The sequence below is a fragment of the Tympanuchus pallidicinctus genome, unplaced genomic scaffold (assembly GCF_026119805.1).
Source record: "Tympanuchus pallidicinctus isolate F22 unplaced genomic scaffold, pur_lepc_1.0 scaffold22, whole genome shotgun sequence".
Classification (NCBI taxonomy): domain Eukaryota; kingdom Metazoa; phylum Chordata; class Aves; order Galliformes; family Phasianidae; genus Tympanuchus; species Tympanuchus pallidicinctus.
Genome location: NW_026294739.1, coordinates 39,588,847 through 39,607,736, shown reverse-complemented (window position 1 = coordinate 39,607,736; position 18,890 = coordinate 39,588,847). Strand labels below are relative to the sequence as shown.

The following is an 18,890-nucleotide window of genomic DNA, read 5'->3' as shown; positions in this document are numbered from 1 at the left end:
ATATTTGATTGATGCTGAACAATGAACCACGATGGCATGGGGCAGAGGGCAGCTGCACTGCAAGCTGAGACAGGCTGCATGCAGCCCAAGGGCTGCAGGTTGGATGTGCCTGCCATACTTTAATGCCTATATTGCTAGTAATATACACGTAGACATTTACTAGTATTTCCAAGCTTAAAAGTACAAAACAGCTCAAAGCTTAATTTGTTCAAATTATTCACAACTACCAAGCTCAGCTCCAATTCCTTAGGTATTACACTAGATAATTTCCAATAAGATCAGGAAAGCGTGATTAATTCTGTTGTCACATTTCTGGAGAGTAGAATGTAGAAGTTAATCAAGAAATGTTATTTTCATGCTTAGCATTATTATTTTCAAGTTCTCCTCTCTGCAAAATCCTTTCTGTCAATATGATGGAAGAAATAAAGCCTCAAGTCATACATGAAACTCATTTGATAAAACCATGTCTACTTGCAACTAAAATTTTTGTACATTAGTTCCATAATGACTCCATCTGCTTACTGCTACTATTCAGATCTCTTACCAGCATATCATAAATACCTTAAAGGAAACAATAAAGTCAATGACAAAGTAGCCTAGAGAATCTGATATTAAAAGGATTTATTTTTTGAGATAATATTCTCGATGTTTTCTAAAATCAAATTGCTAATTCATCCTGTCTGAAAGGCACCATGGGGATAGCAAGTGGTAAACAGTAAATCTTAGTGGCATTTTTCCACAGCTAGGGAATTTAGCCATCTCAGAATCCAGACAAAGTGTGAACAGCAAGATATACAAAAGGAGCTAATTTCTAGCTTCTGTGTAGTTGTATGAAGCCTGTGACCTCCATGCTACCGTTGCATCTTAGGCACATTCACGTCAGAACTTTCTTCAGCAAAATTAGCTTTTTTATGGGAAGGCTCAGCAAGTTCTTTTCCATGATCTCTGTTGTTCAAGCACTCCTGGTCTTCCCTCTTGCGTTTGTTAATCAGGTGGTTTTCTCCCTCACACAGCTTTCCCTCTGGGACACCCAGTGTTCTCAGACAGACAATAGCTGCAGCCTGTTCTGCTAGTTTCTTTGACTTGTCCCTGAAGAGCAAACAGACAGAGCATAGGTAAAAGTAGAAACTGAGGTCTCTACACTGCCAAAACAATTACTTTCCTGTCTCTGACGTAACACGGTGAAATAAACAGCATCAGTAGTCATTTCACAGTAGAAAACAGCAGTTCCAGAGTGATTTGAATCTTGCTAGGTGTCAATGTGGATTTGCCTCCGCTGATAGGAACAGTTGCATCTCAAACTCTTCATTTCAAAGGTCAGTGTATGTTTGGGACAAGAAGCTGCAATCCTCATATAAGCTGACTTTTGCAAATATGATCATTAAACAACATTGAGTTTTAAATTATCACTGTCTGAAAAAATACCTCAGGCCCAAATATGATCTCTTGTAGGTGTACACGTTCACTGACATAAGCAGGAGCTGTTCCATAGTAATAAAAATTCTGTCAATTCCAAGGGGGATTTCAGATTAAATGTTTGTGAAATTCAATATTTGAAAATGTTTTCTTAAAATTTCATACCAGCTGAGCTTTGCTTCCTGAAGTCTCTGAGCAGTAGTCCCAGAAATACCAGTAACTGTTGTCTGCGTTTATCCACTTTAAAGTGTCCAATACTGAGGTTTAACTCCGCAGTTATATCAGGCTCAACTTAGGTGCAAATGCCTGAAGCCAATCCCAGTATTAACAGATGATAAAAAAGAAAACTGCCACGAAACCAGATGTAACTGTTGATCAACTGTGAAGTCTGACTAGCCACTGAACTGTGTCTTCTACTTCACTATAGTCACCTAATCCTGACTTGGTATTGAGATCTGCTATAGTGGCTGAAGACATTACCCCCTCCAAAATGTCTCCTCTGTCTCCCCTGGTTTGTTACCGGACTCTTTGCAGGCACAACTGAACCAGGTCACCTATGTGCTCCCCTCCCACTAAAATTGTGGACCATCACATTAGGTGAATTCAGATATAGAATAATAGTTCACTTGTACTTAATCTCTCGTCACATTCAATTCTCAGAAAGTTTTAATCCTTTCTTTCTCCCAGAGGTAGCTTTAGGAGGTATCTTCTTATTAAAGTCACACAACTTTTAAGCAACACATCAGAAATAACTACAGTACATCTACAAAAGCATTAACTTACCACAGAGCTGATCTGTATTTTTGGTCAGCTACTGTTACCACTGAACAGAATAGTCTATCTAGTGGTCTTTGAATCTGGAGAGAAAAAAAAGAATTAAAGAGGTAGACAGGTCAAAAATAGCAAAGACTGTCAAGGTTCCTTATTATTCTTGTCTTTACTCCCTATTAAATAATACCCTTACAACTAATGTAATTAATTCTAAAGCTTTAACCTCACATAATCAGGATTAGAAGAGAAGATTTCTCCAAACTACAAATACTTCTGCATTACAAGAATGAACCCACAACAGTAAGTAACAACCTCAACCCAAACAAGCAGTTGCTCCTGTCCAGTTTAGTTCATACTTTCAACAGTGTCCAGCAACAGAAGAAAACATTCTGAAACCAAACTCTAACATCACAGAAGTCATTCAGTCATGGACTTCTGTGTAATGACCTGTAATTGCAGCTACTTCTTTCACCTTCACAGAAACTGAAGACCTCACTTTCACATAATATATATAATAAGATGCCATTTTATATATTTACACACACATATATATAACATAATTTCTGAACCATCTTACTGCAGAGCAATACTGCACTGGGAAACTGAACTCACTACACCAAGCCTCAGAATGGCAATTTTACAACAGGAAGAGGTTTGAAAAGGTTTTTTGACTGACTCACAGTTTCATAAACAGGCTGAGGATGCTTTTCTTTCCTACACCATTCCAGAAGATACATTTTTGGAGTAATCTGTGGTGGATATTCTCGCCTAGACAAAAACATTTGTGGTCAATAACTGTGCTTAGAGTTTACTTAATAAGCAGAACTACTTTAAATCAGGTCAATAACTCAATATAAGTGCTGCTCATTGGATCTCTGCTACCTGTTACTCTTTGTGGTTTGCTTTTACAGCTCAAATTGAGAAAAATGCCACTTTCTTCTTAGACAATTCAATTAACACCTAAAAACTCAATACCTTTTGTATATTTGTATTTGTTTATCTACAGATACTTGATTTTTTTAATTGCTTAGCACTTTCAATAGATTACTGAGTCTCCGAATGCCTGAAACTGAAGATGTAAATACCATAACATCTAAACAGCACAGGAAAAGTGACACTAGTGATTACTTAATTACATGCACAAATTGCTTCATAGAAAGAAAAATCACTCTGCACATGCTGCTATGCAAATCATTACTCTAAAAACTATAAAATATTGTTAAATTCATTTTACAAATGCGAGCCACTGAAATAAAATGAATTTGCATGCTTACTTGTCAAATCTAACAGCCATTTTTATTATATCTGGATCTTCCACCTGGTCATCTTCATCTTGCTGCTTAGTTTCCAAAGATGTTTTCTTAGCTTCAAAAACAGCTGTTGTTTCTTTGTAGAACTCAGACATTTCAAAAGCTTCACTATTCAAATGGAATTTCTTTGGATTAGAGATCAGACTGTGGTTTTTGTAACCAATTATGATAAAATAAATAAAGTAACCAATTGTTTTGAGATAGAGTATATATGTGCAGAGAATCACATGAAAGTACAGCTATATTCTATAGGTGACATTATATTGTTTCGCGTTCATTTCTCAGACACACTTGAAATGCAAGTAGAAGTTCTTATTTCCATCACTATATATTTAAATTGCAATGTGAAACTCCAGGCAGAATCAGAAATACACATCTTGCAGTGTTCATTCAATTTATTAGCTCAATTTGAGCATTATCTGCAAGCTCCAGTACACAGCAGGAAACTGAGATTTGGATCACTGTCAAGTGCTTCAAATCATTTTAAATTCCAGACCTTTCCACTGCATCTGCTCTGAAATAATGAGACTACTAATTTTCAATAGGTAACAGTAAAGCCTGTAGCACTGGAAAACTTACATGCTGAATAAGATCAGAATACTCAATGATACCAGGCTGTTCAACAATAAAATGCACTCTAGCCACAGCATTATCTCCAATGCAGTAAGAGGAAAAGTGTTGAAGCTGAATGTGGTGTTACATAAATTCTTTCATCTGAAATGCAGCAGCCTTTGTCTTGCACTCAGTACTGAGGCTAAAATCCCACAGGGCTGCAACACACCATCATCACCACAAGGCAGCAGCATTAACATTTTTGTCTGACTATAGGCTCATCTTACATAACTCAAAGTTATTTCTTCATCTGGATATTAACCAGCCAGTTCAGAAAAATGGTTAGAAGGCTTTGCATTTGCTGATGAAAACTGATAAAATGAATTTCTAAGATCCCCTATGCATGCACAGTGCTTAAGCCAATTTTGCAATTGTTATTGCATCACAAACATAAAACCCACCGGTGTTCAATGCAGAAAGGCCCTAAAGAATCACTACACAGCACAGAAGTATCATAGTTTTACCCCAGACCTTCACCCAGAACAGATATGCATACACTGCACCCCCCCAATGGCCTCTTTAAAGGCTTGCACCTTACTTCACAGTTCCTTTCCTTTGCATAATATACCTTACTATTAATTCACTAGAGAACACCACCATCCACTTGGCTATATTTATTTGAAGTTGTAAAAGACTGTTTCAATTTTGGTCTACACTGCAGATCTCCTAACCAAATTAGAAAACTCTACACAAAAAAGAGCAAGTTACTACAGTAAAAATCTGTTCAACGCTGCAGAAATGAAACTAACTTGCAAAATGTAAGTATATTTTACAAGTTCCACTGCTCCCTACGATTAATGGAGTCTGGCTCCTTTTATACATAAAATACAAGTCCCCTCTCTGGCTGTTGTAACATAATGGTGGGTGGTGGTGTTTACAGAGAGAAAGTGTTGGTAAGTCACAGTGAACAGATAAAAGAATTGCAGGCACTTACATTCGTTTTCAAATATGAACAGAATGTTGATCAAGTGCTGCCAGAAAGCAGTAATTTCATTTGCAGAATATTTCAAGTTTAACATTTCTTTTATTTTCATATAAACAAACTGTTTCAGATTGCAAACTGAAGTTTTTCCTTCCAAGAACTTACCTCATTTTAGAGGTCTGGGAATAAGAGACAGCAATGCTACTATGGTTCATGAACCATACAATGCCTTGGGTGGGAAGGCACCTTAAGATCATCCAGTTCCAACCCAACTGTGGGCAGGGTTGCCACCCACCCGCTCAGGCTGCCCAAAGCCCCATCCAGTCTGGCCTTGAATTTCCTCAGGGATGGGGCACCCACAACGTCTCTGGGCAACCTGTGCCAGTGCCCCACCACCCTTTAAGTAGAAAACTCCCTCCAAACAACTAATCCAGATCTCCCATCTTTTAGTTTTAAAATACTTCACCTATCATCTGCCTATGCAACTTCCTTGTTGGTTTTTTTGTTTGTTTGTTTGTTTTTAAGCGCAGCAGTTCAAGTACTAACCTGCAATTTCCTCAAAAAAGTTGTCACAAATGTTTAGATATGAAAAGTGGCACAAGAGAAGTGCATGCAAGTATCATACAGACTATCTTCATACATTGTTTTGAGTTCATCTCTACATGCTCATTTAAAACAAGCATTATGTCATAAAAATCCCAGGAACATGAAGAACCCACAGGCACATGGAAAGCTTTCCTTTAAAAAACAACAACAAAAAAAAAAACAAAAGCCCCACAACAACCCACAGCTCTGAAAGACAAGCATCTAAATTACTTTTATAGAATAATAAAGATATTTTTTAATTGAATAAGTTAATGCAAATAGTAGATAAACTCCTGTCTGAGCACCTCTCAAATTAGCTGAAGGCTATATAAATATCTTTAAGGTTAAACCCTTTTAACTTACGAACATGGAGGAAGCTTGAAACTGGTCAGTGTATTGCATATCTCAGCAAGTACACGTTTTTTTTTCTTCCAATTTCTGAACGCTGGAAGTGCCAGGCAGTGCTACAGAAAGAACTGGTTTGCAAGTCTGATACAGAACACCATTTCTGTTTCTGAAGCTCACACTTACCAGATCTCCTGTGTGGACTGTGCTGCATGCAGCTTCTTACCCTGAGCAGTTTCCAACTGCTCCCTTAACATCTGACACAAACAATATTTTGTGTTGGTATAGTGATTATCATATCTCACTGCCTGAGAAAGACAAAGCATATAAAAACATATCATGTAAGTTTTTACTAGGTAATCTGCATGTCTCTTGATGAATTTCAAAATCATTTTTGAGATGCAAAATACAGTGTACAGTTTTCTCAATATATTCAAGATTACTCACCTAACCTTGGCTTCCTGGCTGCTAAACACCTATTTGTGATAGGCAGTTAACTTCTAACAACAAAGCTGACAGCAACTGAGTAATCAATATTCCTTCACTTATCTGTTCAACATTAATTGCACCAACAACATCAAGAGAATTGCCCTACTCATCACAGACTTTCCAAATTCCTAGATGGATAGCCTTGGATGGAAAGCCTTTTGGATAGCCTTGTAAGCCTCACAAATGTCACCAAGAAACCAGGACTAAAGAAACAGCATGTAAGAAAAGAATCATTGGAAGTCATTTCCTGAATGATTTCTATAAATTATTTACTGAACACAATATAAAACAGAAGCAGGGATGATTTACTCACAAGACTCTCATAATATGCTGTATTTTAAAATATCACCAGAGTTTAAGTCTCTGACAGTAACAGGAACTAAGACACTGTATTAAGATTTGGACTAAATTCTAAATAATGTTAATCACAAGGAAAATCTTCCAAAAAATACATACATATTTGATGTAATCTTGCATGACTTCTTTCAAGGGGAAAGGACCTTCTTTTCTGAAGATAGATGGGTTCCACATAGCAGCACGAGCTATCATTACAGATGAGGCAGCTGTTGCTTTCTGGAAGGTCTCAATGTCTGTATACTCTTTGATGAAGTCATGAGATCCTCCACTACAGATGAACATCACTGTTACGATCCAGGAAGTTTTATTTGCTCTTCTATAAGCTTTAATACAGCCTTGTATTTTCAAATGCGATATTACATTATTAATGATGATACTGGGTTCAGGATATTATCTCAAAACCAAGAGGAAAAATGGGTCTGAGTTATGTTAGCAATAGACCATTGAAATGTTGATTACATTTCACGTTTTTCCATTATCTGCACATTTTCTTTTAATTTTCTTTTTATTTATTTATTTATTTATTTATTTATTTTAAACAGAATGAAGACAGTTTGATTTAAACAAACTGCATACTTCCAAAAATCTTTAATGGACAGGGCACACAAAAAACTACACTGACATTGTTTGAAAATGATACTTTGTAATTATTGCCCATCCTGTATTATAAGATTTGCCCCCACATGAAAAATCTCCTTTCTTCTGCACTAGTACATCTTAAGCTAGGTACAGGTATATTACAATAACCAGCTGATTACTCCAACCTACTTTGCTATTACTGGAATGGAGACTGCTTCAGATATGGCTTTGATCACATCACAGTGGACAGGGTGCTGAGGCCTCTCCTCCTTCTTCCTTTCCAACAAAGGAAAAAGACCAAAATTCCTAAGAAACTTTTACATATTTAGATCACAGCAGAACCTCATAAATTTTAAATACTTGTTTTTCTTGTTGAGTACTACTTTGTACTACTTTGTACTTCTGCTACTTTGTTTTGTTGTTCATATATTTCATTTTTTTCAAGCATGAATCTTTGAAATCAAAAACATTTAAAGTTGTTGCTACTATAACTCCATATCCAGATTAGCAGGGATTTTTAGACACCATGTGCAAGACAGTTTTGTTTTTTGTTGAGCCTAAATCTAGAAAAATAGCAGTAAATGTTCATTAGCACTAAAAAGACCAATTCCCTAATGACTAGCTTGATTTTTAAGAATACTTATTTAGCTAGCAGTTGAAATGAGAATTACATATTATATGCAGAATATATTCTAATCATATCTTACTGTGCAACATTTGCCAGCAAAGCGTAGCAAGGATGTAAAACTCTTGTCTGGAACAGATTTACCTTCCATGGACTGCAATGGCAGCAATACCAGTTTTTTCTATTCTCTTTACCAAATTCACAGTATCCTCAACCTGAGTGGTAGGAGAGAATGACAACCTTAGTTCAAAGATAGAAAACAAATGCCAGAACTCTTGTCTTTCAGTAAGAGACATAAGAAACATGACTCCCATAATCCAACAGCATGTACCTACTTAACACATACTTCATTGAAAGAACAAGAATCCATTTTCAATAGCTTCTCAAAACCATGGATTGCAAACTTTCTTGAGCCAGATAACACAATACCCTCCTGAAGAGCATTTTCCATCAGTACTTTGTGGGCTCATTTGAAATACCAAACAGCAAGTTCTCTTTAACCATTTAACCTATTTAACCATAGCTCACTCTGTGAGCTGTAACTAAAACACACATTAGACGGATGATTAAGAGAAAGCCTTCTGAAATCAATCTAAAATGCAATCATGTTCATAAATATTCCTATCAGAAACGTCTCAGAGTTACCTAGTAACTAAAATACAAATGGCATTCACACATGACTAGTGAATCAAAGAAACAGTGAAGAACAAGAAGCTCCCAATATTTATTTAAAAAGGAAAGATGCTGTTAAAAGGCAGAAAGAAATTTGGTATGGTGCTAGTTAGCCTGCCTTATACAGCTCTGCAGCTTCAGGGCCAAGGAGATTTTTTTTTACATGCCAGTTTTCTTTTCAAAAGCTGGAAGGCAATCGATGGCTCATCACTAAATAGCACAGTCTCCAAAAAATGCAACACCTACCAGGTAGCACAAACACAGAGATAGAAGCCCACCTGCTACTCTGACAGTGGACATGCTATGTAAAACCAGCTTGAAAAAATTGGAAGAGGCTCTAAGATAGTCATAGAAATCAAAAGCAGAAGATCCAGCTTTTGTTATTGTTAAACAATATTAGATAGCACTCCTGAAACAGAATAGTGATTCTTATCAGAGACTTCATCTGTTTGTATGATCATTTAAGGGCACATGCACATGACACGTGAACAACAGCTAGCTTAATTACAATTCAACCACCTACAGAAATGCCTACCCAGTTATTTGCAATCACAGCAACTAAACACGTAATCAAACAGATTTTCAGCATCACTCACTAGAGGAGCAGGCACATCACCTGGAGATTTAAAAATACGTATTTTCACAGTGTTCTTAGTAGTTATACTTTAGAAAAGACACTGACAAATAAAATGCAGCAGTTCTATCAAAATAACTCCTATCACAATTCCCTTGAAATGAATGACTTTACTCAAGAATTTATCTATAGGAAGTCATTCTAAAGATGTGACGGAAGTTTTGCTTCTGCAAAAGATTATGAATCTCCTCATATAAGCTAGCAATTTTAGTGTTCAATCTATCAAACAATTTCTGCAACCTTTTGTATCATCTGTAATTATTGCTGCGTTTGTACATACATTTAATCAGGAGAAACACAAAGCTCCTTGCTGCACAGAATATGAGTAGTTTCTAGAGCACAAGCAGTTACAACTGTAAATACAATTTCAGTAGTGAAATCTTCACTGCTAACACAAATGTTGGGAGCTGGAGAAGTAACACCGCCTCTTCAGCTTCACCTTTCATTTAAGTCTCATGCAGACTGCCACTGCATTCAAAGGCCAGCACTCTGTGCCTACACACACACATTACTCTCTATCAGTTCCATATGCAGCAGCCTTCAACAATAACTGCCCCTTCTTATTTTTCAGTCAGCATGTACCCATCAGCAAAGCCTTTAAGATTAACTCAGTGGGTTACAATAAACAAGACTGCAAGCCATGATTATGGAAATATCCACATTCAGAATTCAATAGAATAAGGCCATGTGAAAACATCTTATGTTTAGTACTTTGAGTTTTTGCATTACAGGAGAATAGTTCGGCACTCCCAACAAATTACAATTTCAAATGCTATTTCACAAGAGCAGGTCTAAAATGTCAATTTATAAGAACTCCATGTACTAGAACTGATTTTAAATCACAGGATTAAACTAAAATAAACAAGCATAACAATTCATGTTCTTACTGAGGGCAAAATGCGGATTTTGCAGGTTACTGGCTTACAAATTCCTTTCACAAGAGTAGTCAGTATCTGGAGATGGAAAAAGACAAGAAATGTGATAACAGAAGTGAGCTGAACAAAACTTTCTTTACTTCAAGATGCAATTAAATTAGAAGAGTTTAACATTTGGTTATTGTATCTCTATAGAGAATCTTACATACTTAAGGAACACAATCACTAATGGAGTCTATCATTTTATCTGATAGACAAAAGACCCAATGCTGCTTGTAAAACAAATGATAACCACAGATCATACTTACAGACTCTATTTTGTCAGGATCAGATAGAAGTGCTGCCCCCATACCTCCCTGAGAAAATACATAAAAACTGTGACATTAGGAACATGAAAAACATTTTTCAACTTGATTATTTCATCTAACAGCTGATTGTAGCAAAAGTACTGCAGTGCTTTTTAAAGCAAGAAAGTAGAAAATGGAGAAATCTGTAATGCAGGAGCATTAGTGAACAGCTTGGTGAAACACTTCCTGGAATAGTATCAGAATAATGAAGCAGTAATTCAGGGCACCAACTCGCTCCCATTACATCAAGGAGAAAGCAGATTTCAAAAAGCCACTTTTTGTAACTGTAATCATCTATTCCTACTCATTAAGTGACAGCAAAGCATTTGGGATATATTGCTTGAGCATTACACATCATGTTTGCAGGATTTCACTATAAGTAGTTCCTGCCTATGCAATGTAAACTTAGTTAACCTCCTCTTCTCCAGACTAAACAATCCTAGCTCCCTCAGCTACTCCTCATAAGACTAATGCCCCAAATTCTTTGCCAATTTTGTTGCCCTTCTCTGGGCATATTCCAGGACCTCAATACCTTCTTGTGAGAAGGACCCAAAACTGAACATGGTACTCAAGGTGTGGCCTCATCAGAGCTGAGTACAGAAGAGATAATTGCCTCCCTGCTCCTGCTGACCACATTATAAATGCAGACCAGGATGGCATTAGCCCTCTTGATCACCAAGGTCCAGGGCCAACCCTAGGGAGCTCAGGTGCAAGCAATGTACCTAAGTAAATAGAAGGGGTGGAGCCAGGATCCACCCCTTCCCAGACCTCATTTAAGGGCTAGCAATGGAGGTAAGGGTATCTCTTAGTGGATATCCCTGTCTACCTGAGGCTTTTCAAAGGTGAGTAGCTCTTTTCCTTCATTTCTATGTCTATAGTTGCTATGTTTATGTTTGTTCTCATTTGCTGTAGCCAGACTTTACCATTCTGCTATTATTATGGTGCTTTTTATTCTGTTATTGTATTATGCTCCCTACATTGTTTTCAGATATGATTATTAAAGCAACAAAAATGATAATGGGACTAAAACAGGAATGACCCAAGAAATCTACCTAGACAAACCATCTCTAATTAAATATTAGAAAAATAAAAATATTTCTTCTTTCTACTATAAGCTAATCTACAAAGCTAAACATAACAGAAGAGAAAATCTACCTAAGAATTGATTAATTTTATTACTTCTCTTTTATCATTTCCTGGGATGCTAAACATTGACTATTGGAAGACAGATGCTAGAACACTACAAACTACTTAAGTGAAGGTACTAAATACCTGAAAGATGCCTTACTCTGTTCTTAAGCTCATTACATATTACAAGGGAAAAAGTATTCCTTGTGAGGGCAAAATCCATCAGTCATCTCTTAAACACTCTACATACAATCGTTAGGGCTCTTTGGTTCTTCTGTTCCAAAACTTCATGTAGTCTCTCTCTCCTTAAGACCTAGAATAAACCCTTCTCCTATTCAAGTAACTTAATTGAGAAATGTATTCTATTTCTGGAAAATACAATTCACTTAAACAAAATGTTTATTTCTCTTGGCTTAAAAACAGGAAAAGGAGAATGAGAGATCTGTATAATGTCACAGCATCATGCAAGGTATGGGCATATTTGGTAGCATCAGGTTTGGCCATTACTATTCCCTGTTTTAAGAACACTGCATTTAACAACCAGATATCTCATTTCAATTGGCTATGTCTATTTGTGAGCCAGATGCAATAAACTAGCACGGGGTTCTATTTTGGGGATGGAAAGAATAGTGTACTTGATCTGCATGCAACTTGCTTTAACAGTAGGCAATATCCAAGTTCTATAAATGTTTAGACTGGTAATAGGAGGCAGGAAAGACTTCAAGCTCTCATTTGCCTTTTGCCTTAATAGAAGAACAGTAAAAGCTTCCAGATGGAAAGAAGTGATAACATAAAATTAGGAAGAGAAAGTATTAATAATGTGAATATACTGTCATCTCTGCTTAAAGGACAAAGCATTATAGTTCCATATGACAGTTCCAAATACTAAAAATGCCAGTAATACAAAGACCAGAAGACAAAGTTTACATGCAACAGCCAGGCTTATTCCCTGGAATGGAGCTTTGAGTCTTCTGAACTGGAAGCCTTTTCTATAGAAGGTATCAACGAGAGAAAGAATCCAGTATAATCAAAATTCACTTGCCTTAGTAGAATATTCTTTTGGACAGCCCATATTGATATCAATACCAGCTACATCACTCTCTCTGAAATAGAAGAAATAAGAAGAATGTGTTTCAGCATACTAGAACAAGAACTAGGAAATAGATACCTTACCAGGATGTATGTTTCATCATTATAAGGCTTAAATGTAAATTCAAGGTTAAGCTTTTATTTGAACTTCTGAATTTTCAGCTTCTTGCTTATGTATGTACTTAAACAGCAGTCTGAAAACCAGACTAAGTGTTTTGATGAACAGTGTGCAGAAGCTGCAAATACTCATCTGTGTTTATCTAGAATTAAGTGATGTAAACCACATCCACCACCAAATTCACCAGTGTCAACAAGTCTTATGGAAACTCCATCTATTTAAAATGGAGACTTAAAAACACCTTTCAAAGTGTTTGAGATTCAGTTCTCATTTCTGCACAATATTTTACTAGAGGTTTCAAACCACGCAAAAACAGGAGTTATTAGCAGGCATACTGGATATTACACACCTGCTAATAAGGCCACAGAATTTCACACTGGAAAGATCAAGGACACACCCACTGCACTGGAAAAGTGCCATTCAAACCCTGCATAGAAATCATGCAGCTACTATTTTGAGTATGAATTGTTTTAAATAGAAGTTGCAGTCTGCATTGTTCTACTGTACTGATTCACATCTTGTTGATCAACTACCTTATACTGTTCAGTCCTCAAAAAAGAAAACCAACACTTTTCTTGAACCTATCAGGACCTACCTTCAACCTTTCAATCACTACAATTTGTCTTCTCTAAAATAACCCCCTCCCAAAAAAGCCAACAGAAAAAAAAGCCACAAAAGCCACAACCACCACTACCAATAATAAAACTATGAAGCCAGAGTGGGAATGGTGTGAGAGTAGATGACTTACACAAGCTTAGCTACTGCCAAGGCTCTTTCAGCATCTGCTGAACCCTGATGATAAAATAAAGAGTATATAATTACAAAATAGCATCAAGTGAATAAAAAAAGTACACTTCCATATATGGAAAACTATATTTGCTCTAAGCATTTAGTACAATGTAAAAGAGACCCTTTCACAGCACAAGATAGCAAAAACATTTAGCTTAAGCATGTCAACCAGTGAATGACAATAAGTGATGCAAAAAGAAATTAAGAGATCAATCCTCTTTCCTAACCTACAACAGTACCAAATGTTCTCAGTCTATCACAATTAGATGTCCTGTTTTTAAGTATTTCCATCTCTCAGGAGTCAATAGCCTCTACACACAGCTTATTCCAGCACTATCATTACCCCTGAAAAAGTCTTTCATTGTCTAATGCAGCCTCCATCCTCCATCAATTTTAGCAACATTAATGCACATCCTAATGCCCTCTTAGACAGACAAACAATATCGTTTAGTCTTTCCAGTGAGGCTTGCAGTGCAAGACTGAAGCATGTGATCAAGCGTCACTGTAATTCATTGCTGGTATGTGTATGTTTTGAAAATACAAAAAGAAACTGATTACAAAAACAAGATCTCTTCGGAGAGCACAGAATTCACCTTAATCACTTCTTCTGAAAACACTCGTATGGAAAACTTACACAGCAGCATGTTAACTGCATGAGTATAAACAGCTTAAAAATTCTGTAACAAATGTTATGCGAAATCTTATCTTTATCTGAAGCATCAAAGAATAGAGAATCTGTAATACAGAGTTCTTTTGGTCTTGGATTAAGACTGTAACTAGCACTTTCTGGTTTAGGAGAGTACCTGCTTTTGCTTTCTTACCATTTGAAAGATGACTCGGTGCCTCTCCCTTTCACAGGTTCTGAAAACAACTCTGTCATTTGGTGCAACAAAGTCTACTGTTTCAAGAACTTCTATATGCAGCGAGGAACATAAAACAGACAAATAGTATACAAATGCAATCATAAAGGAAGTAGTGACTATACAATTTGTATATAAGCTAAATGTTACCAAGCAAAATTTCCATGAACAACCAGTGACACCTGATCTTCCCTAAACCTTTGCAGTACGTTTCTTGCAAACTGCAAGTTCCATTACTTGTTACTCCCAACTTGCTGGGGGAGCAACAGCACTGAAACAAGCCAGAATGAATGTAACACTACAGTTTTCAGAAAGGCAAGAATGGAATACAGACTTATGGTTGACTTCTGTTCCTTGACAGGGATACTATAAAAAGCTGTTTCTCATCTCACCCAGCTGTTGTGAAACTTACAAAGGTCTTTTAAGAACTTGGCTGTGAAAATCATGTTATGCCAAATCTAGGCCCCAGACCTGAAGTTAAGGAAAGAATGACAGTAAGACCTCAAATTCATTGCTTCCTTAATAATGCTACCAACAGGTAATACTTAAACGGACTCTTGATCATAAGCTGTCTCTACTAAAGTCTGAATGAATGTGTTTCTTGGCCACTGTAGTGGGCTAACAAGGTTTTGGTAGCAGATGGAGCTGCAGGGGTGGCCGTGAGCTGGGCCCAGCACTGTCCCCTTCACCTACACGCCCAGTGACCTAAGATCTGTCAAAAAATTTAACAAAAGATTCATTGAATCCCAGCAGCAGCTTAAGTCAATGGTGAGGTTTCTCCTCCTATTCCCCAAAGGGTAGGGAAGAACTGTATGTTAGTATTTTTTTTTTCAGTATCCTACAGTGTTACTAACTGGTTAGCTCAGTCCTCTAAAAAGACTTGTGGTTTCCCTGGCTGAAGAACTGAAGTGCCTGGAGAAGTAGAAATGAAAGTCTGAAACCGTACAGAAACATACAGGTGTAAGAATGGCACTTCAAAAGCTTATTTAGGTTTCTATGAGCTGTTTAGAAGGATTATAGGTACCTACATCTCATGGTGATCACTGTAAGATGACTTCAGCAAAGTAATTTTTTTCTCTTGAATAAAAAAAAAGAATGCTTACAGATATTAACAAAAGAAATACCATGCTTACCATTTACTACTCTCTTACACTGCATCATCTTTATGTCAATCAGCTCCTGAGAACAAAGGGGGAAAAATCTTAATGAGTAAAAGCATACAAACCTTCCAGCTGTAGGGAATTATCTGTTTTATTAAATAATAAAAAAAAAACTATCAAAAGCAGAACAAAATAAACAAACCGAAGCACTGCACTCAAAGTTTCAAACTATGAAAGATGACTGTAGGGGAACTGTTAGGTCATGGCTGGAGCTGGCGATCGAGCACCTGGTGAAGGATTGTGGCTGGCCTAAGGAGCACAGGCAAATTGTTGGCACCTCTGTTCTCTATGCCACCAGAACATGTGGACCTAGAGTAGAGCCATCCTGGGCTAACATAAGGGCCAGCCACCAAAACCTACCTGTGAATGCTTTGCCTGTTATTGTCAGGAACCTGGAGGAAGCAATTTCACTTCTTTATGAGCAGAACAATGGTGTGCTGAAGTACTTCTGTAAGATATATTCTGCTCAAACACTTATCTACCATGCTAGAAACAAAAGTAAGCTACTGCTGTAAAATATAAATAAATTTATAGTGAGTGCTTTGTCTAAATTAATTGAAGTAATTAAGCAGCCTTATGGCATGGGTCTTCCATGACTTGATGGCAACTCACAGCATTCTGCTGAGCTACTCTATCCATTTCTTTAATGGAAAGGATATGGAAAAGGAAAGTCCTTGAGTAAGCCAAGTCTGTTCCTGTACTCAGTTCTCTGCAACCACATCCCCAGATTTCCTATCCACCCACGTTCCTTTACTGTTGGCAATAACAACGTCCCCAGCCATCCTGCTCATACCTCGCAGTACACGATGTCGGCGCCATAGTCCAGCGCGAGGAGCCGCATTGGCAGCGTTCCCACACGCACCATGGGGGCCAGGATGTTTTTTCCCCTGAAGCAGAGAGGTGTGTTCACCGTCATTCCCGTTGCTGTTTAAAACAGAGAAAGCAAGGCGGGGGGCAAGGTGTTAGCAAACAGCATCCCCTACCAGTAAGCGCCCCAAGCTTCCCTTCGTGGGTGCTGAGGCTGCCAACCTGACAGGCTCCACGCAGGCCGCAGCGACCCCGGAGCCAGCTGCACGGGGAACGGGCTCTGACCTGAGGGGCGCGGGGCCGTGCCAGCTCCCAGTGGCCCGCCGAGAGGCTACGGCGGGATGAGGTCGGCACCCGAGGTACGGCCGCACGCGCTCACCTTCCTCGCCCGGCGCCGGCTGGGCGAGGCGCTGCGTCGTGACGTCATCAGATCGCGCCGCCGCTATCACGCGGGATAGGCCATGGTTCTAAGGCACAGTGGGGTGGCCGCGGCCCGGGCGGCGAGCGCGCAGCCCCCCGAGAACGTGGTGCGCATCCCCTGGGCGCTGCGGCTGCGCCTGCAGCGGGGCGAGCGGGGCTGCCGGCGCGGGCGGGGACAGACGGCGGCAGTGCGGCCCGGTAAGCTGCTGCTGCGGAGCCGGCGGCCGGAGCTGAGCCAGCCCCGCTGGCAGACGGTGGGGCGCTGGGACTGTCCGCAGCTGGTGTCGGCGGGCTGGAAGCACAGGAAGGCGCGTGGGGACTACTTTCAGCTAGAGGCCGTCCAGCAAGTGGCCCCCGCCCTGCTGGCGCCGGAGCCCCAAGCGGGGCAGGGCCCGCTTTTCGCGGAGATGGGGCTGCAGCCGGCCCTTCTGACCGCCCTGCGGGACCTCTCAATCAGCCGCCCCACAGCGGTGCAGCGCCTCGCCATACCCGCCCTGCGCCGCGGTCGTAGCGCCCTGTGCGCCGCCGAGACGGGCAGCGGCAAGACGCTGGCCTACCTGCTGCCGCTGCTCGACCGGCTGCTGGCCCGCCCTGCCGGTTTGGAGCCGGCCGTGGAGAAGCCCGAGGGGTCGGGGCCGCGATCGGCGTCGCCCCGCGGGTTGGTGGTGCTGCCGTCGCGGGAGCTGGTGGCCCAGGTGGGCGCGGTGGCGGAGGCGCTGTGCCGCCCTGCGGGGCTGCTGGTGCGCGGGCTGACCGGCGGCGGCGCCGCGGGAGGGCTGAGGCGGCAGCTGCGGGCGCCACCACCGGGAGCCGCTGTGCTGCTGGGCACCCCGGGGGCGCTGCGGACCGCGTTGCGGCGGCGCTTTCTGGTCCTTGGGCGGCTGCGCTGGCTGGTGCTGGACGAGGCGGACGCGCTGATAGACGACGAGTCCTTCGCCGCGCCGCTGCAGGAGGTCCTGGCGCACGCCCCGCTTGCCGCGGGTGCCCCCGCGCCGGCTGGCCCCGGGGAGGAGAGGACCCAGGTGGTGGTGGTAGGAGCCACTTTCCCGGCGGGGCTCAGCCAGATGCTTGCGAGGTTTGTCGACGTGGACTGCTTTGTCAACATCAGCACCCAGAGCTTGCATCGCCTGCCTTCGCATGTCCAGCAGAAATTTGTCCGTCTCAAAGGCCAGGACAAGCTGCTTGAACTGCTGCAGCTCCTGAAGGAGCGCTCAGCGTCCAGTGGGGCTGTCCTCATCTTCTGCAACAGTGCCAGCACCGTCAACTGGCTGGGCTATATCTTGGATGATCACAAAATCAAGCACCTGAGATTACAGGGACAGATGTTGGCAGCTGCTAGAGCTGGCATCTTTGCTTCCTTTCAGAAGGGAGATGTGTCTGTCCTCATCTGCACTGACCTTGCCTCACGGGGGTTGGACACTAGCAGTGTGCAGCTTGTGGTCAACTATGACTTCCCAAACACCCTGCAGGATTACCTACACCGTGTGGGGCGTGTTGGGCGGGTCGGAAGCAAGATACCTGGAGTTGTGGTTAGCTTTGTAACCCATCGATGGGATGTGGACCTGGTGCGGAAAATAGAGACTGCTGCTCGAAAAAGGACAGGTCTCCCAGGCATGGATGCTTCTCTTAATGAACATCCTCCTAAAGCAGCTTGATTTGAGTTGGTAATAAATGGCCTGGTAGGGACTAAATTGAATCAATTAAGATACAACAAGTAAGTGTGTAAGGTAGGCTGAAATGATAGAGAATTGAGTTTCAGAACAAGATGATCTGGTTAACTTGGTGCACTGTTTCAGAAACTGTAAAAATCATTTCCAGAGGCATCACAACTCATGAATGTGCCTCTGTGATGTGCGGTTCTGTTGCATTTCAATGTCCCTTATCACTAGCTAAACATTTTTTAAAGTGTCTACTGGCAGGAAAAAAGAAATTATCTTCCCAACCTTGTTACATCTTTGGCCCAATTTAGTTACATGGTGG

At 40.4% G+C, this 18,890-nt stretch overlaps 1 protein-coding gene across 1 annotated transcript; it reads right to left on the bottom strand.

The window, feature by feature from the left end:
• Positions 1 to 604: 604 nt before the first annotated feature.
• DUS2 (dihydrouridine synthase 2) lies at positions 605 to 18,147 on the bottom strand. Its single transcript, XM_052685859.1, has 16 exons — positions 17,469 to 18,147; positions 16,477 to 16,613; positions 15,657 to 15,702; positions 14,485 to 14,576; positions 13,623 to 13,666; positions 12,706 to 12,770; positions 10,501 to 10,544; positions 10,205 to 10,270; positions 8,156 to 8,226; positions 7,576 to 7,662; positions 6,907 to 7,075; positions 6,148 to 6,269; positions 3,462 to 3,605; positions 2,868 to 2,955; positions 2,200 to 2,273; positions 605 to 1,089 (listed from the first exon to the last, which is right to left on the bottom strand). Exons 1-16 carry the CDS (start codon positions 18,145 to 18,147, stop codon positions 852 to 854), a joined length of 2,166 nt encoding a protein of 721 aa, XP_052541819.1. The 3' UTR covers positions 605 to 851.
• Between the last annotated feature and the right edge of the window lie 743 nt (positions 18,148 to 18,890).

Excerpts from the sequence above, each read along its gene's own strand:
- DUS2 (XM_052685859.1), bottom strand. The coding sequence starts at position 18,147 with ATGAGGACAGCCCCACTGGACGCTGAGCGCTCCTTCAGGAGCTGCAGC. Across the intron at positions 13,667-14,484 it reads ACCGAGTCATCTTTCAAATG|GGTTCAGCAGATGCTGAAAG; the intron begins GTAAGAAAGCAA and ends TTTTATCATCAG. Across the intron at positions 3,606-6,147 it reads CAGTCCACACAGGAGATCTG|TGAAGCTTTTGAAATGTCTG; the intron begins GTAAGTGTGAGC and ends CCATTTGAATAG.